The 14,235-nt window shown below is 33.8% G+C and overlaps 1 protein-coding gene across 1 annotated transcript in view; it reads left to right on the top strand.

The window, feature by feature from the left end:
- Positions 1 to 1,129: 1,129 nt before the first annotated feature.
- Positions 1,130 to 14,235, top strand: part of LOC106459182 (astacin-like metalloprotease toxin 1) — a 22,321-nt gene continuing 9,215 nt past the window's right edge. Inside the window, exons 1-8 of the mRNA XM_022385609.1 lie at positions 1,130 to 1,238; positions 1,536 to 1,577; positions 3,763 to 3,803; positions 6,599 to 6,674; positions 7,639 to 7,756; positions 8,802 to 8,977; positions 10,203 to 10,430; positions 11,654 to 11,805. Coding sequence (XP_022241317.1) covers positions 1,160 to 1,238; positions 1,536 to 1,577; positions 3,763 to 3,803; positions 6,599 to 6,674; positions 7,639 to 7,756; positions 8,802 to 8,977; positions 10,203 to 10,430; positions 11,654 to 11,805 — 912 coding nt within the window. The 5' untranslated portion in view covers positions 1,130 to 1,159. The remainder of the gene's footprint in view (positions 1,239 to 1,535; positions 1,578 to 3,762; positions 3,804 to 6,598; positions 6,675 to 7,638; positions 7,757 to 8,801; positions 8,978 to 10,202; positions 10,431 to 11,653; positions 11,806 to 14,235) is intronic.

Below are 14,235 nucleotides of genomic sequence, written 5' to 3'. Positions count from 1 at the left end.
GAAGTTAACGTTCGTTGTTATAGCGATTGTTGAAATTAAGTGTATCGTAGAGTTATATTCAGAAAGAATAAACCATTTTTAATTAAGAAAGGACTTGTGTCGTTAAAGTTTCGTCGGAACGAATTTACGGGAAATCAATTAACAAACGGAAACGTAACAATATATATATATATAGAGAGAGAGAGACAGAGGGAGAAATAGCAAGATAATCATGATAATAACTCGTGGAATGCCTGACTGTGGGTGTGGGGATATCTGGCTAGCGCCCCGTTATCGCCAAAAACACTCCGAATTTTAGGGCTGTAGAAGAGTCATGGAATAAATCCCGCTGTTCGGTTTGACAAGAGTTGGCGGTGGCGGATGTTAACTAGCTGTTTTTATTCTAGTCTAACAGTAAAAATTGGAAATAACTGCTAGCTCATGAGCTTTGTGTGAAGTTTAATAAAATAAGAAGATATTTTTTTCACGTTACTCTTATTTTGTCTACATTTCGGCATTAAAAACTGTAACTTTAAATGCTTGTTTATATAAATGTTGCAACTACTTATAAATTATTTATTTCCTGAATAATTACAATCTATATATGTGTGTAGAAGTAGTGGTCTGACCTGCAGCACTTGTAGTAATATCGAGTTGGTTTACTGTTAAAAATATTTTAAAAAGCTTCATCTTTCATACCACATTATACATTTATTTTAAGATATTTTGTTCTTTATAACAAAAAACTTTAAGTTTCATTTTTGTTTTTGACCTACTGATATTGATTCTAAAGTGGAACATACGATCAAACACGCCACTGAAAACATCAATTTCCGATGTAGATTTGTTCTCTCAATAAGTTTTTTTTTCTTTTATCAAAATGACAAACAACGTAAATTCATATCTTCGCATCTAGAAACATCTGGAATTTATCTTGAAACATTGAGCTAGCTGTTTGTGATCGAACAGGATACACAAAGCAATAAAAAAGTGAATTTTTGACATGTGAATAACTGGTTACAACCTCAATTGCACAAGTGTTGATAGGGATTCCTGCTACATGATGATAAAGCTTTTCCCACTGGACTAGACATATGGAAGACAGAACCATAAGATAAAGAGGTTTGCACACTGTTCAACACCTAATATAAATTAAAACTTTCAGCTAACAATACGACTTATGAATATGCTTAGGTTTTTGACACTGCTGATCATCACTGGGGCTACGGCCTCTCCAATAAACAGTAAGTATAATACAGGTAAGGTATTTTAAAAGTGGGTGAATTCAATAATTTCGACTTGCTTAGTATTCTTTCATTTATGATAATCTAAGCTTTAAATGAAAAAAAAATTATACTGGCGAACAAATGTACTTTTATCAAGCAGTTTGCTTTTTCGTATGTCTAATTTTAAAGATTTATGTGAGGACAGCAAATAATATATCGATATTATTTTAACGAAGTTATATCAAAGCGACAACTGCCTTAAAACTACAGTTTTATATTCACCAACATCTAGAATTTATCTTGAAATAATTAGCTTTTTTCTTTCCTTAGAACCACTGAGGAGCCTTGGAGATAGCCCACTGTACCATGAAGGTAAACGCCATCTTTTGAGAATTCTAGCAATTAAACAAATTACAACAATACGTTTAAAATCCAGATTGCAATTATAATACTCTTGTCTAAGAGGTGTGAAATTAATGTTATTATGTTTTAAACATATTATATACTCCTATTATGGAATGCTAGTGAAACATCTAAAACAAAATTTAGTGGTAAATGTAATTTTAATAGTTAAAGAGAGAATGGTGTTATCGAAACTTATAACTTATCACTCTATAGCTATCATAATCATAAATACATAGTAAGCAGATTGGGGATACATTAGCGTTCGAGGTAGGCTTCAACTTATGGTCTCTTTCTGTTTTTTACTATTAAAAATGTATTCTGTGCACCACTGGATAATTTTTTTTTAAACTGTATGCTTTTGTAGTTGTATCACAACTTCAGGGATGTTTCAAGATGTTGGAATGGAGTTCTGGTATGTGATGCCTGCGTTCTTTATGGCGTGTTGCCAACATTCTTATAGTTGACCCCATTTATTATTATTCTGAGCATAATCGCCGGAAACGGGAGAAAGGGGGCAACAGGCCATCTCACATCCACTTTTTAAACGGTGTCCTCTTCACACAAACACTTTTAACAGCAAGATAATTTTTTAACGAAACTTTTAACGACGTATGCTTGAAAACTGTTGTAAATCCACGTATTTTACCTCTTTGCATCGTCTATTGACTAGTTGTCTGTACACGGGCGAAAATTGTATTTATTTGTTCAATATAAATATAAATTCCAACAGGAGGCTAAATATCGACAATTGGGGCTAAAGTTCCGATTTTTTTTAAATTATTTCATCAAAAAGAAGTGTTATTAAAATTAAATCAAGAGAAAGTTAAAAATCTCAACATTTCAATTATATTTTATTCTGAATGAAATTTGTGGAGATACAGCTGGTGTCATGATGTTGCGCATTTTCTTTTCTTATAACGCCCGTGGAGGCGTTATAATGTGACGGTCAATCCTACTAAAAGAGTAGCCCAAGAGTTGGCGGTGGGTGGTGATGACTAGCTGCCTTCCCTCTAGTCTTAAACTGCTAAATTAGGGACGGCTAGCGCAGATAGCCCTCACATAGCTTTGCGCGAAATTCAAATAAACAAACTGTCCACCACGAGGTTTTTAACCCCCAGATTTTAGTCGGTAAACTTACTTCTGGTCCAATGATCTCAGCTTAAGTAAGCCGTGCACCAGCATCATATTGAAATATCTTCTTTCTTTTTTCTTTTTGGACTCGGACGTTTGAGAATTAGTTCAGATGTCTACAGATATAACAGTTATCGTATTTGACTCGCTTAGACATTTTTATTGAATTTCGTATAGAAATGAGATAAGTACTAGTTTGTAATTTTAATTGATTCTTTGATTTTTAGCGCTGCTTAGTCGTCATACTCAGTGATATTATTTCTCTTTGTGTTTCTTTGACGTTCGTGTAGTTGTTAACTTCAGCGTTCTCACAAATGGAAGCTGCCCTGTAGCTCAGTGGAATATCTGTAGGCTTACGGCTCTAAATATCGGGTTTCGATACCCTTGGTGGGTAGAACACAATTACGTTTTCGCTCTTCTTTTTTATCTTAATAGCCCATGACAGTTTTGTATGGAGAATATGTTAAGCTTGACATGTTATAAAATACTGACAAGTTAATATGCTCACACACACACACACATATATATTCTTAATGTTAATTTCATTTGTTTTCATTTAACAACAATTAAAGTTAATTTACTTATTCATCTTTGACCTGACAATAATTTTATGGCTTATCTTACCATGCTACTTTTTATGTAACTATGTAACATAAAACTATGTAACAATTAAAGTTAATTTACTTATTCATCTTTGACCTGACAATAATTTTATGGCTTATCTTACCATGCTACTTTTTATGTAACTATGTAACATAAAACTATGTAACAATTAAAGTTAATTTACTTATTCATCTTTGACCTGACAATAATTTTATGGCTTATCTTACCATGCTACTTTTTATGTAACTATGTAACATAAAACTATGTAACAATTAAAGTTAATTTACTTATTCATCTTTGACCTGACAATAATTTTATGGCTTATCTTACCATGCTACTTTTTTATGTAACTATGAAAATATCCAAGTAAACATAACGCTGACAGCTGTAAGGTAAAATATGTTTATTTATCTTTTAGATCTATTCGAAGGTGACATAGCAGGTGTGAATCCCTATGCTGTAAGTGATATCGAAATGCTTTCTTTCATGATTAACATATTCTCAACAATTTAATATAACTTTCAACCCTCTAGTACTAACGTTTCTTAAGATTATACGATTTTGGTCGTTTAATAAACATGCGATCGTGTGGAACAAGTTAATATTTTGAGTGATTATTAAAATAATATAAAACTAAACGGCCTGATCTATATTTTTCAGCTATTAGACTTAAATGGTTCAGCATGGTTTCGGGGACATGTAGAAAGTACAGAATTTAAGAAACAAAACATTTTAGTTTATAAATCGTCGATTAAGGTTTAGGGATAGTATTCAACCCTTTAGACCATATTAACAACATAAAAAATAGGCCGTTAAAATGTGTTTCGAAGTTTAAGTTTTGAATAAAATCGGTTAGTCTGTAACAGATTAAAAAAAAAGAATAAAATAAGTATTATACACCCTCTCAATTTTCTACATATCCGTTTGTCTGTCTGTTAAGTATTATATCAGACTGTTTACTTGTTTCTCTGCCTGTCCACCTCTCTAGCTATACACTGATAAGTGTCTGTCTCTTTGTCCGACCATCTATCTTACTATACAATGCTTTTGAACATGAGAGGAAACCTTTATCTTATTATCTTATAGTTTATGATCTAATCAAAAAACACCTTAAGTGTGAAGAAAATGCCCGTCCAAAAAAAAAAAAAAGAATTGGGCGTGCGACTTAAAGGAATGAAATCAAAACTGGTGGCAAAACTGGTAGCTACACTTATAGCATTGATAAGAATTTTACAGCAAGTGTTTATTCCTTAGTTAGCCAGGCTGAGTTATTTGTTGAACTTGGAGCATGATGGTGGGTAAACAAATAACACGGCCTAGTTAACTAATGAATGAATATTTGCTGTAAAATTTTTATCAATGCTATAAGTGTAGCTACCAGTTTGGCCACCAATTTGAATTTCATTCCTTTAAGTCGTACGCTAAATCCTTTTTTGGTCGCACCTTTTTTTCACACCTAAGGTGTTTTTGATTAGATATCATGCCTTTCTAATGCAGTTTTGCAGTCCTTTTCAATCACCAATAAAGTAACCTCAAATATTAGGTATTTGAATAATGTTAGAGCTCGTGCCTAAATCATTATTTCACATTATATATCGGACCAAGTATTTAATGATTACATACATATATCACAGATCATTTTCAATTTCACGCTAGGCCTCTACGTCACAGATTCTCCTTTCAATTTTACCTTTGGTGAAATTGAAAAGAAATCTGTGACACGTGTATGTAATCAATACACACCAACAAACCACAGCAAGTAAGAAAGTGACACTCGATAGTAACCAACATTAGCTTTAAGATCGCAGCCTTATTGTTCGGAACAGATATATACTTTACAGAATCAACCAGATTCTTTAAAATATATGGTGGTAGTTTCTATTCTCGAAAACAGTGTTAACAGCTTCCTTTATAGTAACGTCATGAAAACTGGATTAACAGTACTTATCATCACCTGCATGCACTCGGTACAGCCGTATCAAGCATCATTATTTACAGTAATTGCTCAAGCTAATATCACGTAACGCTAAACACTCTTTAATTAGGAGAATTTCATACGATTTAGAAAACTTGTGCTTAAAAGCTGGCAAAGATAAATTAATAATAACCGTCCACACGTATGATTATTTTCAAAACTTGAGCTAGAAACTGCTAATCTAGTTTGTTTGGCCTAACCAATACTGGTGCACCTGCACGTGCTTTCACCGTGTAATTTTGCTGCTCTGAATCAGCTGTCTTTAATCCGAATGACAAAAACTAAACAGTCCACTTTTACTTGTAGATAAAGCTGTAGTAAAAATGTTAGACCGATAGCTGACTTGACTTTTTAGGTAGGCGTGCGCAAAAAAAATTGGTGAAAATTGAGCGGTTTTTGTTGAATAACTTTGCACATGCGGTTTATATTTACATCAAATGAGACTCTTAATTGTAGGCTGTAAAGATCTATCAGTATACCAAATTTTAAAACTAATCCATAAAAGTTAAGTATGTTTTTCTATCAAATAAAGTTTCAACTGGGAGATTTTATATCTCGTGTATTTCTTAATGAATTGCCTTGAAATTTGGTATGTGAAGTAAGAGTACAGTAGAGTATATCCACTGGAAATATGTGATAGCTTGGATTACCACAGTTTGAGCTACAAAAAGTGAAACTTACTAAACTATCACTCCTGTTAATAACACACATTGTGTCCTGCAGGTTGTTTTGGCCGCACGACACACTACCATGTGTCTTGATATGAGTACAGACTCTTTACTGAAAGTTTCGGTTTTGCAGGACTGCAGAAGATAAGCTTCTTATAGCATGAATATTAGGATTATATACAATTTCACAAGATTAGAGATAATCTGATCGTGTTAACGAAAAGATGGACATTGTGCTATCAGGTTGGTATGTTGAATAGATTGATATTTTATTACTGTTTCAATGATTGGATCTGAGGTTAGGACATCCCTCCTTTGTGCTGATGGTGAATTTGAAGCTTATCTTATTGTAGTGTTTGAATTGAATGCACTACATTTATCAAATTGTGTTGGTTGTATGTTTCGATAGTTTGAAATTATTTATCAAGTTGTGTTGGTTGTATGTTTCGATAGTTAGAAATTATGTTATTAGTGATGATATGTAATGGTTTCATGGATTGAGATACTGAAGGTTATAAATTTGAATAAAAATTCATTGTTTAACATTTCTTGGGTATGGTTATGAAAGCACATTTTATTAGTATATCATATATTTATTCATCTCATAACAGGATCGTAATGCCATCGTCGATCATACTTTACTATGGCCCGGAGGGATTGTATATTATGAGTTAGCACCCTCAGTAGGTGAGTGATGATGCTTGAGTCACTATGTCACTTTTTTTTTAGTTACTTTTTATTTTTATAAAAATAAGCCGTGAACTTAATTCGTTGTTTATCCAATATCTAATTAGGGCCTGATAAGTTCTAGCTCTTTTAATATACACGTAACACAGTAATCAAACGAAACATAACGTCTTGTTACACGATTATATAAAAACAAGAGTTAAATAAATGTTCGAGAGCAAAAATGTTTTCAATGTTTCATCCAAAAGACCTTCATCTTCATGAAAGTTCCTTGACGTAAACATTAATCACATTTTCTCTCTTGCAGAGCTCTTTATATTTAACTGTTCAATTGTTTCGGAATATATATAGACACTGTAAAAGAAGAATCATTATATATGAAACCTATGGTTTACGACAGCGGTTCTCGAACTTTAGTAACCTGAAAACCCCTTTTTTTTCGCGGACCCCCCCCCATATCTATCTATCTTTTTTTTAGAAAAATATTCTATGTATATGAAAAGCTATATTCCAAAACTAAGTGTTTTAATTGATATAAATTAAATTTCACGAAAAATATTTTTTTTATTCTATAAAATGTTTTTATTAAATTTTGGGCGTCACTTGAATCACTGGAATACCCTCTCAGTCCCCAGTTTGAGAAACACTTATATGCGATTTCAATAAAATCTTAGTTGTGATTAAGAAAGAAATAGTATCAACATGAGTCAGATGAAGTTTAGAAATTCTCTGAAGTTCGTGAATCGCGAATGTATTATGCCACTAATATTTCAAGTGAAATTATCAATTAGGCATAGAAGATATTTATTATTTTATTATAAACGTTTTCTATTCTTCATGTTTTGTATGTTTTATACAAGATGGTAGTATATTTTCTTACTCAGTTCTCAGTTGCTTCAAAAGGTAATTTAAAGGAATTCGGTAAAAGTATATATGAATGAAAAAAACAACAACTACCTTTTAGATAGCATCCGTGACTACATCCTTGACGGAATGGAAGAGTACCATAAGAAGACTTGCATTCGGTTTGTAGAAAGAACCAGAGAATCCAAAGATTTTGTCAGGATTGAATGGTTAAATGGGTAAGTTGCTTCCTGATACGATAATTTTCCTTAACATCCACCTTCTTTTATAAGAAGGTGGAATGAAGGTATGCTGGCGAACAAATGAAACATGTTGGGTATAGGATTTCTGTATTACTATCAGAACTACTGGCGTACATTGAACAGTGCCATCTAAGTGATCCAAATATTACCCAGCGTTCGACTAACATAAGCTATAACAGAATTGGAAAGTTTTTTCTAGCAAAAAATTATCCGTGAAATGTCTGAGTAAATCTAAGAATGCTTGGCTTTTGTACAGTAATCAAATATTGAAATGCTTTACTTTTGTATGGTAATTGAATAAATGTTTTCAATGAAATTTTGAAGAATGTACATTAAAAACCGAAGTAACTCAAGAAAAACAAAGTAAACACTAACAGAAGTAACTCAAGAAAAACAAAGTAAACACTAACAGAAGTAACTCAAGAAAAACAAAGTAAAAACGAACAGAAGTAACTCAAGAAACAAAGTAAACACTAACAGAAGTAACTCAAGAAACAAAGTAAACACGAACAGATGTAACTCAAGAAAAACAAAGTAAACACGAACAGAAGTAACTCAAGAAAAACAAAGTAAACACGAACAGATGTAACTCAAGAAAAACAAAGTAAACACGAACAGAAGTAACTCAAGAAAAACAAAGTAAACACGAACAGAAGTAACTCAAGAAAAACAAAGTATACACGAACAGAAGTAACTCAAGAAAACAAAGTAAACCCGAACAGAAGTAACTCAAGAAAAACAAAGTAAACACGAACAGAAGTAACTCAAGAAAAACAAAGTAAACACAAAGTTGCTACTTTTACTATTATACATAAACATATGTTCGTATACTCGAAGGATTTAGTTCTACTAGTCCCTGAATTTATGGTTATAATTGAACATGTGTTTTTCCAAAATATATCAATTCCAAATGTATTGACGTATTTTTAATTGGGAGTGTTTACTACTGCTGTTGATCTTGTTGAAAGTATATTTTCGTCTTTGTGTTTTTGTTCTAAACTTCACCTGCGTTTTTTTATAGATGTTGGTCCATGGTTGGCCGACAGGGAGGAATGCAGCAGTTGTCCTTAGGAACAGGCTGTCACTGGAAAGGTTTGGTGGTCCACGAACTGGGGCATGCTGTGGGGTTCTGGCATGAGCAAAACAGAGCTGACAGGGATGAATACATTGAAATATTCTGGGACAATATTATACCAGGTTAGGTGTGAAAGTCTTGTCTGGCGACCAACAAAATTATAGTGAAAACACTCACTTTTAGAAAACGATAAAGCTTCATATTGGCTTATTAAAAAATATTTATACAATACCCAAAATATCTACAAAAAAAATTTACTAAAAATAAGGAATGGAAATGATTCTTCATCTGTTTGAATGAAACTGGTACAGAAACTGCCATCCTCATATTTATCAGTGATTAAATTGGTTTAACTAAGTCGTGTATTATAACAGTTCTTGTAATATAAATTATACGTGAAACCATATCTTGACATAATAACTTTTATATCATTGATGTATTTAACTCTTCAAGTAATTTAGTATATTTTTTGCTTTATTGCTCGTTTGTTTGTCGATTTTCCCCCAAACCTGCTCAAGACTTACCTGAGATTGCCATGCCTAATTTTGAAGTAATAGACTAGAAAAAAAGGCAGATAGTCAACACCAGTCACGGACAACTCTTTAAGTCAGACCGTCACATTTAGTACAAATTAATGGCACCAAATTGCGAAGCGCGATTTTGTTTTGTGGTAATCATACTTAACATGCGAGCCACTTCACTATGAAAGTGTGAATGATTGGATTATTATAGCTTTTAATAACTGACATGACACTGTGTGTTTAAGATATTTGATATACTACGAGTATCAGATTTCTTATAAACACAGTGGGTGTAACTGTGGCTAGGAATGACAAATAATTCAACACCTCATTGTTGAAAGTACTGAGAAATTTCTACATCAGTATACGAGATTTTCTTCAGAGAATCTTTGTTAAACATTTTGATTGCGGGTAGGCCCTGAATTTCAGAACGGGCGATCCTTCTCCGAATCCATGTAATAGTACAATATATTCCTTGCACTTTAAGCCGTAGGTGCGTTATAAGAGTGACGGTAATCTCTTAGTGATGATAGTGAGCGGTAGGGTACCGCCGACTGTCTGCCTTTTCTCTGGTCCGTTGTTCAAAATTAGGGACGGCGGTAGATAGCCTTAGTGGTTTTGCCATAAATGCAATATATATATATATAGAATATTTTACATATCACAAGCTTTATAGTTTGTTATAACTTTACAAACCGTCTGAAGAGTGGGAGGGGTTTGTATTAAAAAAAAAAAAGCTTTGTCTATCTTCTCTGTTTCTTTATGTTGTCAAATCTTGGGTTACTGTTATTAACATATGAAATTATTCAAATCACTTTGAAATTAGGGTTGGAATATGCCTTTGACAAGCTTCAACCGTGGGAGAACAACTATATGAACGAAGAGTTTGATTATAAGTCTGTAATGTTGTATGGAGAGACAGCCTTTTCAAAAGATGGTGTTTCACAAACCGTGAAACCCAAGAAACCGGGTGTAGTTATTGGACTAGTGTGGAAGAAACCTGGGTTTAGTGCCAGCGACGTAAGGAGAGTAAACAGACTTTATGAGTGCTTTGGTAGGTGATTTCTTATGTTCATTGTAGTTATTATCAACATAAAATTTTGTTTCTGTAAATCTTTTGCCTAATTCTGCAATCATTTTCCAATAACCCAGCACTGGTTCTTGTGGTATCAGTAGTCCTTGGGTAAAAAATTCCTCTTCAGAAAATGAAACAAAAAATATGACACTGAATTTTAAATAGTTTACTGTAAAACAAAGAAAAAGGCTACTTGTAGTTCAATTCTTCACTGATGGGGTGGAATGCGTGCAACTTGATAAAATCATTTTCTAAAGGCTACTTGTAGTTCAATTCTGCACTGATGGGATGTAATGTGTGCAACTTGATAAAATCATTTCTTGAAGTCTACTTGTAGTTCAATTCTGCACTGATGGGGTGGAATGTGTGCGATTTGATAAAAATATTTTCTGAAGGCTACTTGTAGTTCAATTTTGCACTGATGGGATGTAATGTGTGCAACTTGATAAAATCATTTCTTGAAGGCTACTTGTAGCTCAGTTCTGCACTGATGGGGTGGAATGCGTGCAACTCGATAAAATCATTTTCTGAAGGCTACTTGTAGTTCAATTCTGCACTGATGGGGTGGAATGTGTGCAACTTGATTAAATCATTTCCTGAAGGCTACTTGTAGTTCAATTCTGCACTGATGGGGTGGAATGTGTGCAACTTGATAAAATCATTTTCTGTGAGAGGAGTCTTTCCTGGATGACCAGTCTGTGCTTTGGCAGGTGATTTCTTATATTAATTGTAGATATTATCAAGTTTATTTACTTTTTACGTTATCTTTCATTCACCATAAATGATAAATAGGAAAAATTCGACATAAACTAACATCATACACCGTTCAAAATTGTTTCAAATATAAAGAAAACAATGAAGCGTCTTGATGATTTTTTTTCTTTCTGTTGATTTTATTTATGTATTAAAAGTAATATGGTAAAAAAAATATGCGTCGCCAATATAGGCTTATTGTAATTTTCGTACTTTGCGCCCGTATTAACTCACATGCGTACTTTTTTTTACGTCTTAACTTTTTCGAACTAACTATTTGCAGATGATTTAGCCTGATGAATTAAGGATTTTATCTTAAACGTCTCGATACGTAACTTTTGTTGATAGATGTTTTTCTTTTATTCTGGATCTTAATCGCGAAGTACTACATGTGTAATAATTCGAGATTAATCCACCTTTCGATGAAACTAATCCTACCAAAACTACAGGTGAAGTCCGTCCTCCTCCACCAGAGGTTCCAGACTATGTCTGTGACTTTGAAAATGATGATTGTAATATCAAAAATCAAGAAAACATGCGTGGAAAATTTGTAAGGAAATACGAAACAATTGGGGGTAGAACAGGTGAGTGTCTACGTCATGTATAACGATTTAAAGTTCTGTAAACATGCGTAAGTTGCATGTTACTTAAGTTTACCCGATGTTCTTATACGTTTGAAACAAACTAACAGATAAATATCGTTATTTTCAAACAGTGCTTACGCCCTCAGTGAAAACTGTGTATTATATAGCATATCAAGTGTTTTACATCGAATAAATCTTTAAGTTTAAAACACCCTGAATAATGTAATAATATGACAACCACAATGTATCTGCTATATCCAATGCCGAGGGGGCCTTTCGCTAAATACCAGGGCCCATTAGATCAGCTGGGATACAACAGATATAGTAGTGGCCAAGATTCCTATTTATATCATCTGTTACTTGAACAGCAATAGTTACAGTGTGAACTAGATTAAGGCGGTGAAGTGTAACATATATCAATTTGATTTAATCCAATAAAAACCAAGAAATAGGTCAGTATGGCCTGTCATGACCTAGTGGTTAGGGCGTTCGACTCGCAGTCTGCGGGTTTGAATACCCCACACCGCCGATGCTTTCAGCTATGGAGGCGTTATAATATGATGGGCGGTGGATGATGTTGACTAACTGCCTTTCCTCTAGTCTATCTCTATTAAATTAGGGACAGCTAGCCCTCGAGTAGCTATGCGCGAAATTCAACAACAAACAAACAGAGGGTGTGGTAAAGCAGGAACTGTTCTAAGACTAGTGTTTTTTAGTCTTATTTTAAAGCTTCCTTTTACAAATATCACAGTATTTTGTGACGAAGTATATTTTCAGCTGATTTTGGTGCTAGTATTTTTTTCCTGAAGTTTAGAAACTATAGTGTAGTTAACTAGCCTGATGATATTTATCTGACTTCCTCGTGTTACAGGCATCATTTTGTATACACTCTTTTTCATATGTTATTTCAACGTGGCCCCCCATTGGGTCAGCGGTATGTCTGCGGACTTACAACGCTAGAAACAGGGTTTCGATACCCGTGGTGGGCAGAGCACAGATAGCTCATTGTGTAGCTTTGTGGTTAACTTCAAACAACAACAACAAGGTATTATTTCAACGAAAACACTTTTTATATAACTACTCTTTAGGACTAATTACCGCAACAGTGGGGAATTCCAACACATATCTTGGAACATCAGAAAAAAGATAAAGACGAAAATTCTGTTAAAACCTAAGTAAGACATTCACAAATCACTAGAGAGAGAACAAACATTCTATTTTCTGACAGTAGATTACATTTGGCTTTCTACAGTTAGATATACTGAATATTCTGTTTCTGGCCATATATTACATTTGGTTTTCTATAAATAGGTAATGAACATTCTATTTCTGGTAATATATTATATTTGGATTTGTCTTATCTTCAACATTAAAGCTGCTGATAATTATGGCGGAAAGTAGTTCCTTCCGTAAATTTCTATGTTAATCAAGTCACGCGTGAATTAATACATTTAATAGTAATTTAAATAATACCATACAGGTTAATAAATAGTGAAGACATAAAAAATAAAACGAAGGATAGTTCGCAACCAGAGTTAATAAAATTCTCTACGTTCAACAAGCCTGTTAGATAAACTTTGTAGTCCAATAGTCAGGGTCGAATTAAGACAGTTGTGGACTCACAAGCAAGTTTTATTCCCTCCCTCTTCCCTTTCTATACAAGCCTTCATTTTGTTTTTCATTAAAATGATATCCATCAGGGCTACCTTTTACCAAATCTAAACCTTTTAAAAGACTGTAGTTTACAACTTAAACAATTATATGATAAAGTTATTAAAAATAGTTTCCTACCTGTTTTCAATAGCAATAATTGCCAGAGACTCGTCCTTATCTTTATAATTACTTTTCTTATGGTCATTCTGTATCCATATGGCCTTGCCCTTCTAGTTCTGTCACGAATCTGAATCCGGGTTTCCGGTAAAATATAGCTGTTCTGGGCCCCTTGTTTGTTTGTTTGTTTCAGAATTTTCGCGTAAAGATACTCGAAGACTGGAACTGCTAAATAATAAAGTAGCAACTACCGCCAACTCTTGGACTACTCTAAATAAATAGTGGGATTTGACTGTCACTCTTATAGAGCACCCGCGGCCCCAAAATTCGGAGTGTATTTTTGAAGCAACATGAATCATGAACCTTTGAATCACAGTTCGGCATGCTAACAAGTAAGCCACTTCCTGTTCAATTGGGCTCATTAGCACCGTGGGCTCTACCTTTTGATTAATCCTTCCCTACCAATAGTACCATCGTATCATAGTTAAGAAAATTAGGCCCGGCATGACCAGGTGGTTAGGGTACTCGACTCGCAATCTGCGGGTCGTGGGTTCGAATCCCCGTCACACTAAACATGCTCGCCCTTTCAGCCGTGGGGGCGTTATAATGTGACGGTCAATCTCACTATTCGTTGGTAAAAGAGTAGCCCAAGAGTTGGCGGTGGGTGGTGATGACTA

The sequence above is a fragment of the Limulus polyphemus genome, unplaced genomic scaffold (assembly GCF_000517525.1).
Source record: "Limulus polyphemus unplaced genomic scaffold, Limulus_polyphemus-2.1.2 Scaffold572, whole genome shotgun sequence".
Classification (NCBI taxonomy): Eukaryota; Metazoa; Arthropoda; class Merostomata; order Xiphosura; family Limulidae; genus Limulus; species Limulus polyphemus.
This window is presented reverse-complemented; position numbering and strand designations above follow the sequence as displayed.